General features: G+C 44.7%; 1 protein-coding gene across 4 annotated transcripts in view; it reads left to right on the forward strand.

Annotated features, from left to right (window-relative positions):
• Positions 1 to 21,615, forward strand: part of LOC110506168 (elongation factor-like GTPase 1) — a 102,117-nt gene that overhangs the window by 66,186 nt on the left and 14,316 nt on the right. For all 4 annotated transcript variants that reach the window (XM_036981202.1, XM_036981204.1, XM_036981201.1 and 1 more), the window contains exons 16-22: positions 5,466 to 5,597; positions 6,346 to 6,493; positions 12,928 to 13,039; positions 13,217 to 13,340; positions 13,601 to 13,805; positions 14,149 to 14,708; positions 19,569 to 19,753. In XM_036981202.1, the coding sequence (XP_036837097.1) occupies positions 5,466 to 5,597; positions 6,346 to 6,493; positions 12,928 to 13,039; positions 13,217 to 13,340; positions 13,601 to 13,805; positions 14,149 to 14,708; positions 19,569 to 19,753 (1,466 nt within the window). The remainder of the gene's footprint in view (positions 1 to 5,465; positions 5,598 to 6,345; positions 6,494 to 12,927; positions 13,040 to 13,216; positions 13,341 to 13,600; positions 13,806 to 14,148; positions 14,709 to 19,568; positions 19,754 to 21,615) is intronic.

Below are 21,615 nucleotides of genomic sequence, written 5' to 3' on the forward strand. Positions count from 1 at the left end.
TTAACATTAACCCTCGTGTCCTACAGGCAAAGAACAGTGATGGTTCATTTTTGGGTAATTTCCCCCACTCAATTTTATTTTGCTTTGTTCTTGTAGATTTTTTGCAAAGATAATTGAGAATGGAATGTTGTCCCTGTCTCATAGCGTCCAGAAATCTGTCTGTCCATTTGAATGTATATATTAAAGAGGTCTTTGTCAGTTCACCCCCAACTACTCTCTCTAGCCAGAGGACAGAAGCTTTAATGTAATAATCAGTGTATTAGTTGGCTAGAGGTACATCCCCTCCTCTCCTGCCAATGCATACACACACACACACACACACACACACACACACACACACTGCAGAGTCAAATAGGGACTTTCCAGTGAAGGGAGATTCCATAGGATGTAAGAAGGAGCAGATTTCCAAGGCTCTGGCCTTGTACTTAATAAAAATGAATATACACACACACACATTTTAGCTATCTCCAGCCGCACATCCAGTATAATATTCATTGTTTTTCAGTCTGGCTTCTCTCTCCTCTTCAAATAAGACCCATTTCCTTCCTAAAGTGACTGGTACATTCTGACGTATTATTGGCTTTGAAGTCCCATTTTTAACTTGGCAAAGGAATCCAATGTGGTCCAAAAATTATTTTTTTTGCCTCAGTGGAGCCTGGTTGAGTTCAGACTGGACTGTTCTACTCATGGGTTCACTAGTGCCTGGTAGAGTTCACACTGGACTGTTCTACTCATGGGTTCACTAGAGCCTGGTAGAGTTCAGACTGGACTGTTCTAGTCATTGGTTCACTAGAGCCTGGTAGAGTTCAGACTGGACTGTTCTAGTCATTGGTTCACTAGAGCCTGGTAGAGTTCAGACTGGACTGTTCTAGTCATTGGTTCAGTTCAGTAAATCTGCATTGTCCCAGGAGGGCAGTTTGTGTGCAGCTTTAAAAAAAGTAAAAGACCTACTTAATATTGAACAATGTGTTGAACCACTTACAAAACATACACAATCACAGTTCAGTGGAGTGTAATTATGTTGCCATGAATCACAGTTTGTCTTGTAATAATCAATCTGTGTCTGAATAAAACTACAGCCAACCAACTATCAATGTTTTTTGGGGTAAGGTTTCCCCCAACTGTCCATGGCAGATTGTACATGTTGAATCGGAACCAACTACAAGCAACTAGGTCCAGAAAAATACCAACTGAAACTAGGTCCAGCAAATGCCAACTGAAACTATGTCCAGCAAATACCAACTGAAACTATGTCCAGCAAATACCAACTGAAACTAGGTCCAGCAAATACCAACTGAAACTAGGTCCAGCAAATACCAACTGAAACTAGGTCCAGCAAATATCAACTGAAACTAGGTCCAGCAAATACCAACTGAAACTAGGTCCAGCAAATACCAACTGAAACTAGGTCCAGCAAATACCAACTGAAACTAGGTCCAGCAAATACCAACTGAAACTAGGTCCAGCAAATGCCAACTGAAACTAGGTCCAGCAAATATCAACTGAAACTAGGTCCAGCAAATACCAACTGAAACTAGGTCCAGCAAATGCCAACTGAAACTAGGTCCAGCAAATACCAACTGAAACTAGGTCCAGCAAATACCAACTGAAACTAGGTCCAGCAAATACCAACTGAAACTAGGTCCAGCAAATACCAACTGAAACTAGGTCCAGCAAATACCAACTGTTACTAGGTCCAGCAACTACCAACTGTTACTAGGTCTAGCAACAACCAACTGTTACTAGGTCCAGCAACGACCAATTGTTACTAGGTCCAGCAACGACCAACTGTTACTAGGTCCAGCAACGACCAACTGTTACTAGGTCCAGCAACGACCAACTGTTACTAGGTCCAGCAACGACCAACTGTTACTAGGTCCAGCAACGACCAACTGTTACTAGGTCCAGCAACGACCAACTGTTACTAGGTCCAGCAACGACCAACTGTTACTAGGTCCAGCAACGACCAACTGTTACTAGGTCCAGCAACGACCAACTGTTACTAGGTCCAGCAACGACCAACTGTTACTAGGTCCAGCAACGACCAACTGTTACTAGGTCCAGCAACGACCAACTGTTACTAGGTCCAGCAACGACCAACTGTTACTAGGTCCAGCAACGACCAACTGTTACTAGGTCCAGCAACGACCAACTGTTACTAGGTCCAGCAACGACCAACTGTTACTAGGTCCAGCAACGACCAACTGAAACTAGGTCCAGCAACGGCCAACTGAAACTAGGTCCAGCAACAACCAACTGAAACTAACTTACACACCTGGCCAATTAGTTCAACAACGGTGGGATTGGCTCTAGTTGGATAGATTTCTCTCTCTCACACACACACACACACACACACACACACACACACACAGCATCTCAAAGCATTTAGGCTAGATCAGGTTCCTGTGCCCTCCACGCATGTCAGTCAGTTAAGGTCTTTAGCCAAGGAAGGCTTTTGTTCCTTAGTTGTATTGTTCTTTGTGTGACTGAGTGGGCTGTGGGTTGGATCACAGGGAGTCAGCTCAACTTCTGAGTCATCAGCTTCTCTGGCTACATACACACATCACACACCAGACCCCAGTTAGATGTCTAGCATCTGTTCCGCTTGAACGTGTGTGTGTGTGTGTGTGTGTGTGTGTGTGTGTGTGTGTGTGTGTGTGTGTGTGTGTGCTCGATCAACTTCTTATAATGGTGTGCATATATCCAGTTGTAAGTCAGTTTCTAGGTAGAAATAAGACCAAGTTTTTTGTTCAATGTATTTTTTTTTACTTTTGTTTTTTACCTCTTATTTTTATATATATTTTTATCATTATTATAGTTATTTTTCCCCCCAATTTGTAGTTAGTCTTGTCTCATCATTGCAACGGACACGGGAGAGGCGAAGGTCAAAATTCATGCGTCCTCTGAAACACGACCCTGCCAAGCCGCACTGCTTCGAGAGAGAATTTTAGTTAATACCACTCTGACAATTTCAAAGATTTTACTGAGTTGTAGTTCATATAAGGAAATCTGGTGGTCACAGATAGCTTTAAAACAAGTGGGCCTCACAATTCGCCTCAGGATCTCGTCTTGGTATTTCTGTGCATTCAAATTGACATCGATAAAATGCAATTGTGTTCATTGTCTGTAGCAAATGCCTGCCCACACCATAACCCCACCACCATCATGGGACACTCTGTTCACAACGTTGACATCAGTAAACTGCTCGCCCACACTAGGCATGTTTTGAGGCCTGGTTGGACGTAATGCCAAATTCTTTAAAATGAACATTATGACGGCTTATGGTAGAGAAATGAGCATTCAACTGTCTTGCAACAGCTCTGATGGACATTCCTGCAGTCAGCATGCCAATTGCAGGTGGATGGATTATCTTGGTAAAGAAGAAATGCTCACTAACAGGGATGTAAACTAATGTTTGCACAACATTTTAAACATTTCTGGGTTATTTTATTTATGCTCATGAAACATGTGACCAACACTTTACATGTTGCGTTTTATATTTTTGTTCCGTGTAGAAGGCATGTGTGACTGAGGTGAAAAGTTGAAGAGTGGCAGGATTTATGTAGTACTCATTAAAATACTATCTGAAGCTGTGGCTCACTGTTCAGCCTGCTGTTTTAAAGAGCAACGCTTAAATTTGCCAGAGTCTCCTGCCCTGCCCCCGCTGTGTGTGTGATCACAGGAAGTCATCAGCGGTAGGATAAACATGGCGGTGTAGTTGAGGCCGGCTGAGCCCCTTAAAATGGACACAAAGAAGGCCTGTGTCCAGCCTCCATTCTCCATTACAGTCCTGGATTGTGTTCATTGGGGCATGCGACCGAAAATGTTTTGCAACAGAAAAAGGAAAAACAATATTTCTCATTGGACAAATTATCTTCTTGTTTCAGTCCGTGTTCTTCCGTTTGCTTCCTAATGAACATGACCCTGGCCTAGCCTACTCATCCATTACTGCACTAAAGCTAGCTAATCGTAGCCTGGTCGCAGAGCTGTTGGTGCTGTCTTGCCAACTCCTATGGTCAATGTCATGCCAAACAACAATAGGCGTCAGCCATACGGCACAAACAGATCTGGGACCAGGCTCATCTTACCTCCAGTTTAATTCATCCAAATCACTATTCAACATCACAGTTCAGTTGAACAAAACATCATCAGTGAATTGAAAATAAAGAACGACTAACTCTTTGGATACAGTCTGGTCTCTCAGCTCTGACACGGTAGAATGGACTCGGTAGAATGGAGTGATAAACAGAAAGGGACGAAGGAGAGAAAGAGGAAGGGATATGTTCTCCCCTTTGTCAGGAGCCACCAGGCAACCTTCCCTACTCAGCCATATGGGTAGGTTATGGATAGGGCCCTCTTCCTCTGCTACAGTACTAAACCATCTCTTTCCTCCCCTCTATCTTCCCTTACCTCTTTCTTCCCCCCAGGCTACATTAGCCTCAGTGTTCCTCAGAGCCCTGAACCTTCTGATAGCAGGGAAATGATTTTCTCTCCCTGCCTCTCTCTCTTCATCCCTCTCTTTTCTAATCTGTCTCTCTCTCTAGTTCTCTCTCTCTTCCTTTCTCTTTCTCTCTCTTCATCCCTCTCTTTTCTAATCTGTCTCTCTCTAGTTCTCTCTCACTCTTTCTCTTTCTCTCTTGCACATTTCTTGGCCTTTTGTCTCCTCCTTTCTCTCACACATTTTCTCTGTCTCTCTCTGTGTTTCTATCTCTCTCTGTGTGATTCTCTCACTCACTTGTCTGAAGCAGAGACAAAGCTGGTCGCATTATTCTCTCTCTCTCTGTGTTTCTCTCCCTCACTTGTCTGAAGCAGAGACAAAGCTAGTCTCATTATTCTCTCTCTCTCTGTGTGTTTCTCTCCCTCACTTGTGTCTGAAACAGAGACAAAGCTGGTCGCATTATTCTCTCCCCTTGGAGTTACTCTGCTCTCTTCCACAGAGAGACATTGCAGGGCTGCGTCCTTAATGGCACCCTATTCCCTACATACTCCACTACTTTTGACCAGACCACTATAGGGCTCTGGTCTAAAGTAGTGCACTGTAAAGGGAATAGGGTGCCATTTGGACACAGCCTATGAAGGTTAATTTTTAATGAACTGTTCACCATTGAAGTGGTAGCTGCCCTAATAATGACGTTATCTTATCTCCAGAGCCACACTCTGTTCATGTCTCTCCAGGTGTCTGAATTCTCGACGCAGGAGTTCTGATCTAGGATCAGGTCCTCTGCTGTTCATATCATCTTGTTCATTATGCCTCTCCTCCTCTAATCTCCTCGTCCCAGTCAGAGCAGGTTCAACTCCCTCTCATGACTCTGGTTCCTCTTATGGTTTCTTCCTACCTAGGGACTGTTTCCTTGTCACTACTGTCTCTCTGATCACTCTTTAGGCTCCAGCTGTTGTCAATCACTGTGACATGTGTTTGTAGAAAGTGCTGGATTGATTCATTGATTGATGGATTGATTCCCTAGGTATTGGCGGTCTCGAGGAGTGTGTGTTGAAGTCTGCGACCCTCTCCACCTCCCCTGCCCTCCCCCCTTTCATCCCCCTCAACTTCGAAGCTACGCCCATCGTACGAGTGGCCATCGAACCCAAGCACCCAAGTAAGTGTCAAACACACACGGTTACACTGTCTGTCAGTGATGTTTTTGTTGTCTGTCATCTGAGGTAAGATGCTAATGTTGAGAAGCTAACGTTCCTCCAGCACCCCAGTCAGCCAGCCATTCTGTCAACCAACCAGCTATTCAACCAGTCAGTCAGCCAGTCAGCTGGTCCACAGATAGTCAGACATTCCTGCAGCTCTTCCGTGGTATCCGTTAGTATTATAGCTGAGGACAGCATTTGCCTCATATGGAGGGAGTTAGTCAGCTAGCAGTCAGTCAGTTAGTTAGCTAGTCTTAGAAAGTTTCAGGATAATTATTTTGGGAAGCTTCAAATAGTGTTTGTTTGTTTTCTTTTAAGTAGTTGCACTTAGTAGTTGAGCTGACCTGTAACCCTGAAAATTCAAACCCGTCCTGGGTTATGTTCATCAGGGCACTCATCAGAAAGTGTTTGAAAATGTTTTGCGACAGAAATGAAAATTAGCATTTAATTCTGGATAAATCCAAATAGTCCCTCCCTATTTTGTGATTTCTTCAGTTTGATGCCTAATGAACATGACCCAGGTAACGTCAGTCTACGTTTTCTTAACGAAAGACAAATGTAGGTTTGAATCCAGGGTGTATTATGTGCAGTAGGGCTCATACATGGAAATGATTCATGCTTAGTCTACTAAGAAGTACTTTTCTACAATCGTGTGTGTGTGTGTGTGTGTGTGTGTGTGTGTGTGTGTGTGTGTGTGTGTGTGTCAAGGTGAGATGCCTAAGCTGGTACGGGGTATGAGACTGTTGAACCAGGCTGACCCGTGTGCTGAGGTTCTGATCCAGGAGACAGGAGAACACGTACTGGTCACGGCCGGAGAGGTCCACCTGCAACGCTGTCTGGACGACCTCCGAGAGAGGTGAGCCTCTTGTTTCCTCTTTTGATTGACAGTTGGAAACAGAGAGGGAGAAACAGTAGGAAGGTTGGACGCAGGGATTGAACCCCGGTCTCCGTTGGAGAGAAGTATAATATGAGACTGAAGCCGGGAGCGTCATCACTTAAACATGAGCTCTGCACAGAGAGGTCTGTCAGTCAGTCTTTATGGCTGTATCTATCTATCTTTCTTTGTCTGTCTGTGATTTGAAATCTAGTCAATAGTAGTGACATGTTGACCAGACGCCCTGTAACAGAGTGTAGATGAGCAGCAGACGGCTCAGTTTGAGATGACTCAGTTTTTACACCGTCTGGCCCAGTCTCACACACTGATGATTGACATGATGATTATGTGTGTGTGTGTAATGTTTCTGACTGAGAGTGGGTGTCTCTCTCTCTATAAAAAGTCACGTGTGATTATTGACTGGAAATGCTGTCTTTAGATGTCTCTTCTCCACTCTGATCATGTCATATTAGAAGAGATGGTGAGAGAGAGAGAGAGAGAGAGAGGTTTAAAGAGTTCCGTACAGAGATGTTAAATACAGCTAATTTCATTTGCATCCTAAGACCAGTTGCCCGCCACCCCTGCCATAAACTAAACTCTCACCAGCCTCCCTCTGATGTTGAGGGATCAGGTCCTATGTCTATGTATAGCTATTCATAATCAATACCTAAAGCTGTTGTAAGACCACCCACACATGTGAATGTAGCATTTATCAGTCCAGTCCTGCTAAGATCCTGTATTATCTATGTGTATAGTACATAAAGAATCAAAATCAAATGTATTTATATAGCCCTTCGTACATCAGCTGATATCTCAAAGTGCTGTACAGAAACCCAGCCTAAAGCCCCAAACAGCAAGCAATGCAGGTGTAGAAGCACGGTGGCTAGGAAAAACTCCCTAGAAAGGCCAAAACCTAGGAAGAAACCTAGAGAGGAACCTGGCTATGTGGGGTGGCCAGTCCTCTTCTGGCTGTGCCGGGTGGAGATTATAACAGAACATGGCCAAGATGTTCATAAATGACCAGCATGGCCCAATAATAATAAGGCATAACAGTTAAAACTGGAGCAGCAGCACGGCCAGGTGGACTGGGGACAGCAAGGAGTCATCATGTCAGGTAGTCCTGAGGCATGGTCCTAGTTCTCAGGTCCTCCGAGAGAGAGAAAGAAAGAGAGAATTAGAGAGAGCACACTTAAATTCACACAGGACACCGAATAGGACAGGAGAAGTACTCCAGATATAACAAACTGACCCTAGCCCCCCGACACATAAACTACTGCAGCATAAATACTGGAGGCTGAGACAGGAGGGGTCAGGAGACACTGTGACCCCATCCGAGGATACCCCCGGACAGGGCCAAACAGGAAGGATATAACCCCACCCACTTTGCCAAAGCACAGCCCCCACACCACTAGAGGGATATCTTCAACCACCAACTTACCATCCTGAGACAAGGCCGAGTATAGCCCACAAAGATCTCCGCCACGGCACAACCCAAGGGGGGGGTGCCAACCCAGACAGGAAGATCACATCAGTGACTCAACCCACTCAAGTGACGCACCCCCCCCAGGGACGGTATGAAAGAGCCCCACATCAACATGTTGGAGGTGTGAGGTGGGGAGATGTGTGAACACATCAAAATAGATATTTCACAGCTTTATTTCAAAATCAAAGATTTCCATATGCTTTGATACTTTGAAAGTGATACAAAGTACAGTGGAGTCTAGGACTGTGTCCCAAATGACATGCAGTGTGTTGCAGTGGGACAAATGTGCAGGCCTCAATCCTAAATATAGTTGTACATGTATATAGATGTTCAGGTGCGCTATCTCTTTAACACACATTAGTATGTCCAGATAAATATTTGGGAGATTATTGAAATCATGAGGGAATTGGGATTTCTGGGAAACTTGGGAATTTAATAACTGGAATTTTACATTGCTAATGGTGAATATCCACAGTCCTAAAGCGTTAATTCCCCAGAAGAATGAATGGGAATTAGAGATGACATGTCCTTCGGTGTAACCTTGGTACTAACTAAATCTGCATCTATCTGCATACGTTGTCCTTGTCACTCAGTTCGTCTGTATAACTTATCAATGTAGAAGACCGACTATTGATGAGAGGACCTTTCATTCAGCCAATCAGTCAAACTGGTAATCCTCCCACAACAGAATGATCGATGGCTACATTGGTTAACACGTTATGGATTGGGCCAAGGACACAGAAAGTTAGGGAAACGGTCAACATGTAGTTTATCAACATTGGACTACACTAAAACATCATTTTCATGTTTCAATGAACTTACTCTCAGTACAACCTTTGGAGGAATCGAAGTTATCAATTATATTACAGCATTACACTTGCAGGCACACACGCACACACACATTCATTTCCTGACTAACGTTCTTATAAGGTCAACATGATTGTTGCTAACTCAAACACACTGACCAGATTTATAAAAAGTCTCAGGGATCTTTACAGCTTTCCCCCTGGAAAATAACACTGGGTGATTTAGAAACAGTCCTAAACCAGCCAGAATGACAGGGCATCCAGGGACTGGATCCCGTCTAGTAAGTGTAATTCTATGTTTACAAATAGTCCAGGCCAGCCTGATTAGGTCACCCAGGCAGGTGAAACACTAGAATTACCTTGTATTCTCCTGTTTGGTGAATAACAGTCCCAGCCGTAGAGAGAGAACAATTTTTGTCTTTGTGTTCTATCTCTGTGGTCCCCACTGCATTTAATCAGGGGATGACTGCAATTATTATTCTATGTTTGAAAATATGCCAGTCAGTCAGCTAGTCGGGCAAAGAGCAGGGCAGGACAGAGGAAGGGGAACCGTGTTGGCTGTGAATGCCGACTGACATCACAACAACACACACAAGCAGACTGGCCCATGGCCATTCACTCTCTAGCTCAGTAAGAGGTCGAGCCCGTTTTAGCCACTCATGTGGCACGTGGGACTGTGACGTCACAGCGCCAGGATTCTGAAGCCTAAACAGTGCCAGGGTTGTCTCGCTGCCCTGGAAAGTGGGTCATCTGATCCTGACCAAGTTAAAGCTGGGGTGAACCAGGCAAACTTTTTTATTTCTGCTCACTAATGCACACACACAAAACACAGCTTTTTTAATGTGAATTATCTGGACTTTTTGGGTGTAAAAATGTATTCCCATTCCAAATCCAATTTTCCCTAACCCTTACGCCTAAAAAGTCCTGAAAAATAAAATAATATCTTACCTTGTCAGGACATTCTGGTCCTGATAATGTAGGCAACATGTACACACAAAAACACACATTCAGACACACAAAACCACACACTACACACACACGCAGCCATAGTTACAGTGGCTCCAAATCACCTCTAGATTATAATGCCGCAGCAATAAAACAATTTCCTGTATGCACAGTTATGGTTTTCCAACTCACGATGCATTGGAGAAATGTCCAAATGATTAGAAGGAGAGGGTTCCTAAACGAGGCTGTAAATCAACAGTGTTCAGGATTGAGACTCATAGGCTGCGTCTCAACTGACACCATGTTCCCCAAGTGCACTACTTTTGAACAGGAGCAGCTCTGGGCCGTTCTGGCTCAGACGAGGCGGACTTATCCAAGGCTTGATTACTTACTTTTGACCAGGGCCCATAGGTTGTCATCTGGGGGACACCAATATCTTCAACGCCGTGTGAGTTAGTGATAAAAATAATGAATGTCCTCAACTCTTTGATTTATTCAAGACACACAAACAGACAACTGGTACGTCCCAAATTTGACTCTATTCCCCATGTAGTGCACGACTTTTGCCCAGGGACAAGGTAGTAATCCACTACACATGGAATAGGGTGATCTTCATCAGGTCAAGTTGGTCTGGTTATGTAATTAGTTTTGTTTCTGTCTAGCACCAGATTACTGGGTGTGTGTGTTTCTCCTCTCCCACTGAATAAGTCATATCTCCCTGCTTGATTACTGGGTGTGTGTGTTTCTCCTCTCCCACTGAATAAGTAATATCTCCCTGCTTGATTACTGGATGTGTGTATTTCTCCTCTCCCACTGAATAAGTCATATCTCCCTGCTTGATTACTGGGTGTGTGTGTTTCTCCTCTCCCACTGAATAAGTCATATCTCCCTGCTTGATTACTGGGTGTGTGTGTTTCTCCTCTCCCACTGAATAAGTCATATCTCCCTGCTTGATTACTGGGTGTGTGTATTTCTCCTCTCCCACTGAATAAGTCATATCTCCCTGCTTGAGGAGTTGACAATGTTTAGCTAAATTAGTAATAAGTCTGGAAGCATCGTTCAGAGTGCGTCTGCTCTGTTGGAAGAACACATTCTAATCCAAATGGCGTCCTATTCCCTTCATAGTGCACTCCTTTTGACCAGGACCCTTTTTGTATTTTTTTAGGATCCCCATTAACTGTTGCAAAAGCAGCAGCTACTCTTCCTGGGGTTCACACAACACATGACGTCATACAGAACGTTAAATAGACCAGAACAGCTCAAAGACAGAACTACATCCATTTAGAGCTCTGGTCTAAAGGAGTGCACTATATAGGTAGTGGGGTGCCATTTGGGATGCATTCCAAGTCTTAGTGAGATTTAAAGAAACAACGAACACCCACAGCACCCAGAATAACCCCCATCGTCAAACAACCACACAGTCTGCTGTCTACATTGGATTCAGGGAACGCTCCAGCGCTTCTGAGATGCTTCTACTAAACATCAGTGAGAGAGGAAGGAGAGAGAGGGAGAGAAAGAGGGAGGAATGGAGAGAGTGGAAGGGGGAGAGGATGACTTGTTTTCTGCCCTGTTTTTGTATGGACTGACTCTAACTGGAGTGTGTGTGTGTGTGTGTGTGTGTGTGTGTGTGTGTGTGTGTGTGTGTGTGTGTGTGTGTGTGTGTGTGTGTGAAAGAGAGCATGTGCGTGTGTGTGCGTTTGCTCACATTTGTGAGAGAGTGTGCGTGTTCATAACGTCACACGATGGGTAACGTAATGAGCTGGTTCTGGTAGCGTGGACGGAAGTCGTGACGTCTCTCAGCCCACACACACACACATACACACACACACACACACAGCCAGTTTAGGATGAACCCACAAACAGGGATTGCCTGTTTGTGTCAATAAACTTTGACAGTACTTGGCTGTTGGTCTTGGCAGCCGGAGAGATACATCACCTCTTCTTTCTCCACAGGTAGTGACAGACAGTGTCCCAAATGGAACCATTTTCCCGATGTAATGCACTTCTTTTGACCAGAGCTTTATGGGCCCTGGTCTAAAGTAGAGCACTACAGGAATAGGGTGCCATTTGGGAAGCACACTTATTTTCTTATCCTAAAGTGACCCTCTCTGTATCCCTCTGAGTGTTTCAGCAGTGATAACCTAATGACGTCATTTTATGGGAGAACCAGACCTGAAGCTTGGCCTCACCAGCACAGGGTTGTGTTCATTAGGCAGAAAACGGAGGTACAGATCTAGGATCAGCTTCCCCTCCCCCAATCCTAACCTTAACCATTAGTGGGGAAAATGACCAAAGATTAGCGTTTAGATGCAAGTTCACCCCCCACTTAATGTAGCATTCTTGGTCGTTTTTTTTTATCTATATTTTTAAAATCATTTTAATCATTTAGCATTTAGTTATCTAGGGTGACTTACAGGAGCAATGACGGTTAAGTACCTTGCTCAAGGGCACATCAACAGATTATTTTCACCTTGGGGGTTCGAACCAGCAACCTTTCCGTTACTGGCCCAATGCTCTAACCGCTAGCCTACCTGCTGCCCTGCAGTTGTCATGTTGTGGCTTGAATGTCCTGACAAGATGTATCACAGTCATTTGTATCTGAATAGAAGCTGCTATATTTCCCTCATCCTCCTCCTGTGGTTTAGAAAGATTGAAGAAGCAGGTGTGTGTGTGTGTGGTGTGTGGTGTGTGGTGTGAGGTGTGTGTGTGTGTGTGTGTGCACGCGCAAGGTGAGCTATGACAGATGATTTGAATATGCTGTGCTTGGCTCAGCATGGACAGGAGTGCCTAATAATATCTGACAGGTGTTATTGTTTTGGAAAATAAAAAGGCAGACGTGAAAGTTTTCAGCGCTCTCTTAAGAGACCAATGTGTCTTTATGTATAGTACCCAGTAATACAGCACATTTACAATGCATGGGTTGTCCTACTTGCTCTTACTCAGGGACGCCAACTTCATTTGTGTTGCTGCATGTGAGTATTCCATCTCCTTCTCACTACACATCTTTGTAACTTTTCCAGCTTTTCCAGAAATCCTGGATGGAGGATTCCAGAATTTCTGCTTATTTCTGCCTGATTCCAGGAATCTTCCTAGTGGGATTTCTGGAAAACCCGGGAATTTGTGGAAATGTACTAGTTTTGGGAACCCTACATCTGACTCTCTGTGTTCTTCTCATCGTCCAGGTTTGCCAAGATTGAGATCAGTGCCTCCAAGCCAATCATCCCATTCAGAGAGACCGTGATCAGACCACCCAAAGTGGACATGGTCAATGAAGACCTGGGGAAACAACAGAAGGTGTGTGTGTACGTTGAGGGTGTGGTGTGTGTGTCTATCTTATATCTGATCTGTTGACATCTCAAACTACACCCCATATATTAGTAGTGTGCTACAATTGAAGAGGCAGCAGCAGTCTATTTGCAGTAGCTAACCTGACTCTCGTGTGTGTGTGTGTGTGTGTGTGTGTGTGTCTAGGTGGCTGTGATCCACCAGGTGAAAGAGTCAGACACCTTGCACCTGGACCCCAGCGGCCTGGTGACCCTCACCACCCCCAACAGACAGGCCACCGTGGGGGTACGGGCCATACCACTACCCGAAGGTGAGAGAGAGTTGAGTTGGTGAGGGTGTGTTTGTTGTTGTCAGACTATAGGAAGCCCTTAACATTTTGCTTAAGGAGAAACATAAGAAACAGAGCAAGAACATTTCCAATAGCCTTTTTTGAGGAATAGCAACTTTGCTTAACTTTCTTCTTATGTCTATAGTTAATGGGGAAATGGCAGTTAAGAAGAAATGTCTTCTTAAGAAAGTTTTGTAAATCTGGGCTCTGATCCTGATCAAAAAGTGTCCTGTGTTGTGTAGAGGTGACTCTTCTACTGGAGGGTAGTGCTGACTTGATCCGGACCCTGGAGCAGGCAGGTCAGGCCCAGAGGGAGGGGAGGACCCTGGACATGAGTACCTGGACCCTAGATGCCCTGATGGTGCTGAAGAGCAGGTTGGAGGTCCTGCTGCAGGGGAGGAAGTGGAGGAACGCTGTGGACCGGATATGGGCCTTTGGACCACGCAGGTATTTCAGGTTGTTTCATATGGGTTGGGATGAGAGGGTATGCAGGTATTTCAGGGTGTTTCATATGGGTTGGGATGAGAGGGAATGCAGGTATTTCAGGGTGTTTCATATGGGTTGGGATGAGAGGGTATGCAGGTATTTCAAGGTGTTTCATATGGGTTGGGATGAGAGGGTATGCAGGTATTTCAGAGTGTTTCATATAGGATGGGATGAGAGGGTATGCAGGTATTTCAGGGTGTTTCATATGGGTTGGGATGATATTTCATGGTATTTTATATGAGATGAAATTGTTTGCTATGCAGGTATTTCATGGTAATTAATATGGCCATGTTGTTATTATTAGGTATGGACCAAACATCCTCCTTAACAGCGTAGAGGGGTACCAGAGACCATCCGTGTGGCACTGCCTCGAACGAGAGAAAGGAGAGAAAGAGGGAGGGGCGAAAGCTGAGGCCAGCGCCATCCGAGACTTTGACAACAGCGTTGTCAGCGGTTTCCAGCTCGCCACCCTCTCTGGTCCAATGTGCGAGGAGCCCCTCATGGGCGTCTGCTTCTCTGTGGAGAGATGGGACATGAACTTCCCCACCCAGCGCACCCACCTGGACTCTGTGACTGAAAAAGACTCCAACTCCCTTGATGCATCTGTTTCCGAAAGCCCCGGTGAGGCTGTAGGTCAGCAGGGGGCCTCAGGCAAGGCAGGGGGAGCGGGTGAGACACCTTCCCAGGCAGAGGGTGCCATGGCTGGAGCGAGCCACGGGAGACTAGTGGACTGCTACGGGCCGTTCTCTGGCCAGCTCATAGCTGCTGTGAAGGAGGCTTGTCGGCACGCGTTCCAGGCCAAACCTCAGAGACTCATGGCTGCTATGTACACCTGTGAAATCATGGCTACAGCAGAGGTGTTAGGTAAGAGGCTTAGCAGTACACACACGGCAGAACACACAGACACGGCAGAACACACAGACACGGCAGAACACACGGACACGGCAGAACACACAGACACACGGCAGAACACACAGACACGGCAGAACACACAGACACGGCAGAACACACAGACACGGCAGAACACACAGACACGGCAGAACACACAGACACGGCAGAACACACAGACACGGCAGAACACACGGCAGAACACACAGACACGGCAGAACACACAGACACGGCAGAACACACGGACACGGCAGAACACACAGCAGAACACACAGACACGGCAGAACACACAGACACGGCAGAACACACAGACACGGCAGAACACACAGACACGGCAGAACACACGGCAGAACACACAGACACGGCAGAACACACGGCAGAACACACGGACACGGCAGAACACACAGACACGGCAGAACACACAGACACGGCAGAACACACGGACACGGCAGAACACACGGACACGGCAGAACACACGGACACGGCAGAACACACGGACACACAATATAACACACGGACACACAATATAACACACGGACACACAATATAACACACGGACACACACAATATAACACACAGACACACACACAATATAACACACAGACACACACACAATACAACATGGACACACACACAATATAACACACGGACACACACACACACACTATAACACACGGACACACACACACACAATATAACACACAGAAACACAATATAACACACGGACACACAATATAACACACGGACACACACACAATATAACACACGGACACACAATATAACACACGGACACACACACAATATAACACACGGACACACAATATAACACACGGACACACACACAATATAACACACGGACACACAATATAACACACGGACAAACAATATAACACACGGACACACAATATAACACACGGACACACACACACAATATAACACACAGACACACAATATAACACACGGACACACACACACAATATAACACACGGACACACACACACTATAACACACGGACACACACACACACACACAATATAACACACAGAAACACAATATAACACACGGACACACACACAATATAACACACGGACACACACACAATATAACACACGGACACACAATATAACACACGGACACACACACAATATAACACACGGACACACAATATAACACACGGACACACACACAATATAACACACGGACACACAATATAACACACGGACACACACACAATATAACACACGGACACACAATATAACACACACACACAATATAACACACACACACACAATATAACACACAGACACACACACAATATAACATGGACACACACACAATATAACACACGGACACACACACAATATAACACACGGACACACAATATAACACACGGACACACAATATAACACACGGACACACAATATAACACACGGACACACACTATAACACACGGACACACACACACAATATAACACACACACAATATAACACACACACAATATAACACACAGACACACAATATAACACACGGACACACAATCATAACACACGGACACACAATATAACACACAGACACACAATATAACACACGGACACACAATATAACACACGGACACACAATATAACACACAGACACACAATATAACACACAGACACACACACAATATAACACACAGACACACAATATAACACACGGACACACACACAATATAACACACGGACACACAATATAACACACACACACACAATATAACACACACACACACAATATAACACACAGACACACACACAATATAACATGGACACACACACAATATAACACACGGACACACACACAATATAACACACGGACACACACACAATATAACACACGGACACACAATATAACACACGGACACACAATATAACACACGGACACACACTATAACACACGGACACACACACACAATATAACACACACACAATATAACACACACACAATATAACACACACAATATAACACACAGACACACATTATAACACACGGACACACAATTATAACACACGGACACACAATATAACACACAGACACACAATATAACACACGGACACACAATATAACACACGGACACACAATATAACACACAGACACACAATATAACACACAGACACACACACAATATAACACACAGACACACAATATAACACACGGACACACAATATAGCACACAGACACACAATATAACACACGGACACACACACACAATATAACACACGGACACACACACACAATATAACTCACAGACACACAATATAACACACGGACACACAATATAACACACGGACACACAATATAACACACGGACACACACACACAATATAACACACACACAATATAACACACACACAATATAACACACACACAATATAACACACACACAATATAACACACAGACACACAATATAACACACGGACACACAATTATAACACACGGACACACAATATAACACACAGACACACAATATAACACACGGACACACAATATAACACACGGACACACAATATAACACACAGACACACAATATAACACACAGACACACACACAATATAACACACAGACACACAATATAACACACGGACACACAATATAGCACACAGACACACAATATAACACACGGACACACACACACAATACAACACACGGACACACACACAATATAACACACAGACACACAATATAACACACGGACACACAATATAACGCACGGACACACACACAATATAACACACGGACACACAATATAACACACGGACACACAATATAACACACGGACACACAATATAACACACGGACACACAATATAACACACGGACACACACACACACAATATAACACACGGACACACACAATATAACACACGGACACACAATATAACACGCGGACACACAATATAACACACAGACACACACACACACAATATATCACATTGACACACATACTATAACACACACAATATAACACACGGACACACAATATAACACACGGACACACACACACACACTATAACACACGGACACACGGACACACAATATATCACATGGACACAAATACTATAACACACACAATATAACACACGGACACACACACACACAATATAACACACGGACAAACACACACACAATATAACACACGGACACACACACGCACAATATAACACACAGACACCCACACACAATATAATACACACAATATAACACACAGACACACACACAATATAATACACACAATATAACACACAGACACACACACACACACACGATAGAACACATGCTGGGCAAAACACAAACTAACCACTGAGATCTTAGGTAAATAGCTAAAACACAACACACACACCTTCAAATCTGCTTCTTCAATCTTTCCTGGAGGCATTACTGCATTCTAAACCACACAGGAGGAGGTTGAGGGAATTATTATAGCAGCTTCTATTCAGATACAAATGACTGTGATACAACTTGTCAGGACATTCAAGCCACAACATGACAACTAAACTACCAAGAATGTTACACCAGGTGGAGGGTGAGTTGCTGCACACAACTCCCATTCTAGTGTGATAGGAGTCCATCGGACTGGTATATTATCCCATCCCCGGTGTAGGAACACAGCTCTTACCTCGTCCACTGAAACACAGAGAAAAGATATTGGTTGATATTTAAATAGCCATCACTAGCCGGCTACCACCCGGTTACTCAACAGTATTGGTTGATATTTAAATAGCCATCACTAGCCGGCTACCACCCGGTTACTCAACCCCGCACCTTAGAGGCTGCTGCTCCATATACACTGGCCACTTTAATAATGGAACACTTTAATCATGTTTACATAATGCTTTACTCATCTCATATGTATGTACTGTATTCTATTCTACTGTATTTAGTCAATGCCACTCCAACATTACTCGTCCTAATATTGATATACTTCTTAACTCCATTATTTTACTTTAGATTTGTGTGTATTGTTGTGAATTGTTAGATATTACTGCACTGTTGGAGCTTGAAACACAAACATTTCGCTACACCCACAATAACATCTGCTAAATGTGTGTATGTGACCAATAACATGTGATTTGACAACCCTCATTATTACTATCTATGCTCGAGAACTATTCTAATATTTGTCTTTGTAGTGTCAGTGATCAACTCTTGTTTTCTAAGTTGGTCCCAAATGGCACCCCATTCCCTGTATAGTGCACTTATTTTGGTCATCATTCAGATTCAAATGAGCCTTGCCCAACTTCTGTTATGGATAATCAATAAACCATATCTTAACAGCACGTTTAGCAGTCACATCCATTTACAGCCAGCCAAATCAACACCAGAATGAAGTGTGTTATTATGAGCCCATTTCAGAAACAGTATGACTTTTTACTCACTTCTGCAACGCTAGCATCCCTTTAAATGTGGCGTTTGTCAAGCTCTCCTACTAGCCTGTTGTGAATACCAATGCCTTCCACTCTATATACCCCCATTAGGAGAACTTAGTTTCATTAGTATCGATGAATGTGATCCATATGTTAATTCCATGATGTATATTATAGTAGATGTTGGTTGCATAACATTTAGTGTAGAAATAGACTTCATCAATACTTTCATTACATCGTGTCCATTATTTACATTTAATCAATAGTTGGATAAGATCATGCATAAATAGATTGTATACATAGTTGGATTAGATTGACCACATCGATTCACACACACAATCATTTGATTAGATTGTATATAGCTGGCCACACTGTATACATGGTCAGAGTACACATTAAGCCACTTCTACTAATTATCGTGTGTGTGTGTGTGTCCAGGTCGTGTGTACGGGGTCCTGGGGAAGAGGGAGGGCCGAGTGTTACAGGAGGAGATGAAGGAGGGGACGGAGATGTTCATCATCAAGGCCGTCCTTCCTGTGGCCGAGAGCTTCGGATTCGCTGATGAGATACGCAAGAGAACCAGTGGATTGGCTAGTCCACAACTGGTCTTCAGCCACTGGGAGGTGAGGCGCGCTCACACATACACCCTGTCGTGTCCATTCTTGTGCAGACACACACACAGCAGGCATACAACACACACACGCGCACACACACACACAGACAAAAACACATGCAAGGCTCACTCCGTGGGGGGGTTGTGAGCTGCAACTCATCAGTCTGAAAACAGGTGCTTGTATTTTTAGCTCTTAATAATTTAATGGTTTTTCATTAATGAATAAATAAAGGAAATCACAATGCTGAACTAGGATCAGTTTTTATTTCACCCTTGTCTCTAGAACTCATAGCCCTGTTCCCTATTAGTTCCAGTATGAGGTGAATCCTAACTAGTCTCCCATTGACATCAATACATGACTTCTCTGACAATCTCTGGCTCATCCTTATTATACCCTTTTTATATACAGAAAAAGTCCCACTTCTTTACCACCTTCTGTATACCTTCTTGTTTTGGGGCAGGTAGCCTAGTGGTTAGAGCGTTGGACCAGTAACCAGCAGGTAGCCTAGTGGTTAGAGTGTTGGGACAGTAACCAGCAGGTAGCCTAGTGGTTAGAGTGTTGGGCCAGTAACCAGCAGGTAGCCTAGTGGTTAGAGCGTTGGGCCAGTAACCAGCAGGTAGCCTAGTGGTTAGAGTGTTGGACCAGTAACCAGCAGGTAGCCTAGTGGTTAGAGCGTTGGGCCAGTAACCAGCAGGTAGCCTAGTGGTTAGAGTGTTGGGCCAGTAACCAGCAGGTAGCCTAGTGGTTAGAGTGTTGGGCCAGTAACCAGCAGGTAGCCTAGTGGTTAGAGCGTTGGGCCAGTAACCAGCAGGTGGCCTAGCGGTTAGAGCGTTGGGCCAGTAACCAGCAGGTAGCCTAGTGGTTAGAGTGTTGGGCCAGTAACCAGCAGGTAGCCTAGTGGTTAGAGTGTTGGGCCAGTAACCAGCAGGTAGCCTAGTGGTTAGAGTGTTGGGACAGTAACCAGCAGGTAGCCTAGTGGTTAGAGTGTTGGGCCAGTAACCAGCAGGTAGCCTAGTGGTTAGAGCATTGGGCCAGTAACCAGCAGGTAGCCTAGTGGTTAGAGCGTTGGGCCAGTAACCAGCAGGTAGCCTAGTGGTTAGAGCGTTGGACCAGTAACCAGCAGGTAGCCTAGTGGTTAGAGTGCTGGGCCAGTAACCAGCAGGTAGGCTAGTGGTTAGAGCATTGGGCCAGTAACCAGCATGTAGCCTAGTGGTTAGAGCGTTGGGCCAGTAACCAGCAGGTAGCCTAGTGGTTAGAGCATTGGGCCAGTAACCAGCAGGTAGCCTAGTGGTTAGAGCATTGGGCCAGTAACCAGCAGGTAGCCTAGTGGTTAGAGTGTTGGACCAGTAACCAGCAGGTAGCCTAGTGGTTAGAGTGTTGGGACAGTAACCAGCAGGTAGCCTAGTGGTTAGAGTGTTGGGCCAGTAACCAGCAGGTAGCCTAGTGGTTAGAGCGTTGGGCCAGTAACCAGCAGGTAGCCTAGTGGTTAGAGTGTTGGACCAGTAACCAGCAGGTAGCCTAGTGGTTAGAGTGTTGGGCCAGTAACCAGCAGGTAGCCTAGTGGTTAGAGTGTTGGGCCAGTAACCAGCAGGTAGCCTAGTGGTTAGAGCGTTGGGCCAGTAACCAGCAGGTGGCCTAGCGGTTAGAGCGTTGGGCCAGTAACCAGCAGGTAGCCTAGTGGTTAGAGTGTTGGGCCAGTAACCAGCAGGTAGCCTAGTGGTTAGAGTGTTGGGCCAGTAACCAGCAGGTAGCCTAGTGGTTAGAGTGTTGGGCCAGTAACCAGCAGGTAGCCTAGTGGTTAGAGTGTTGGGCCAGTAAACAGCAGGTAGCCTAGCGGTTAGAGCATTGGGCCAGTAACCAGCAGGTAGCCT

This window comes from Oncorhynchus mykiss, chromosome 6 (assembly GCF_013265735.2).
Source record: "Oncorhynchus mykiss isolate Arlee chromosome 6, USDA_OmykA_1.1, whole genome shotgun sequence".
Classification (NCBI taxonomy): Eukaryota; Metazoa; Chordata; class Actinopteri; order Salmoniformes; family Salmonidae; genus Oncorhynchus; species Oncorhynchus mykiss.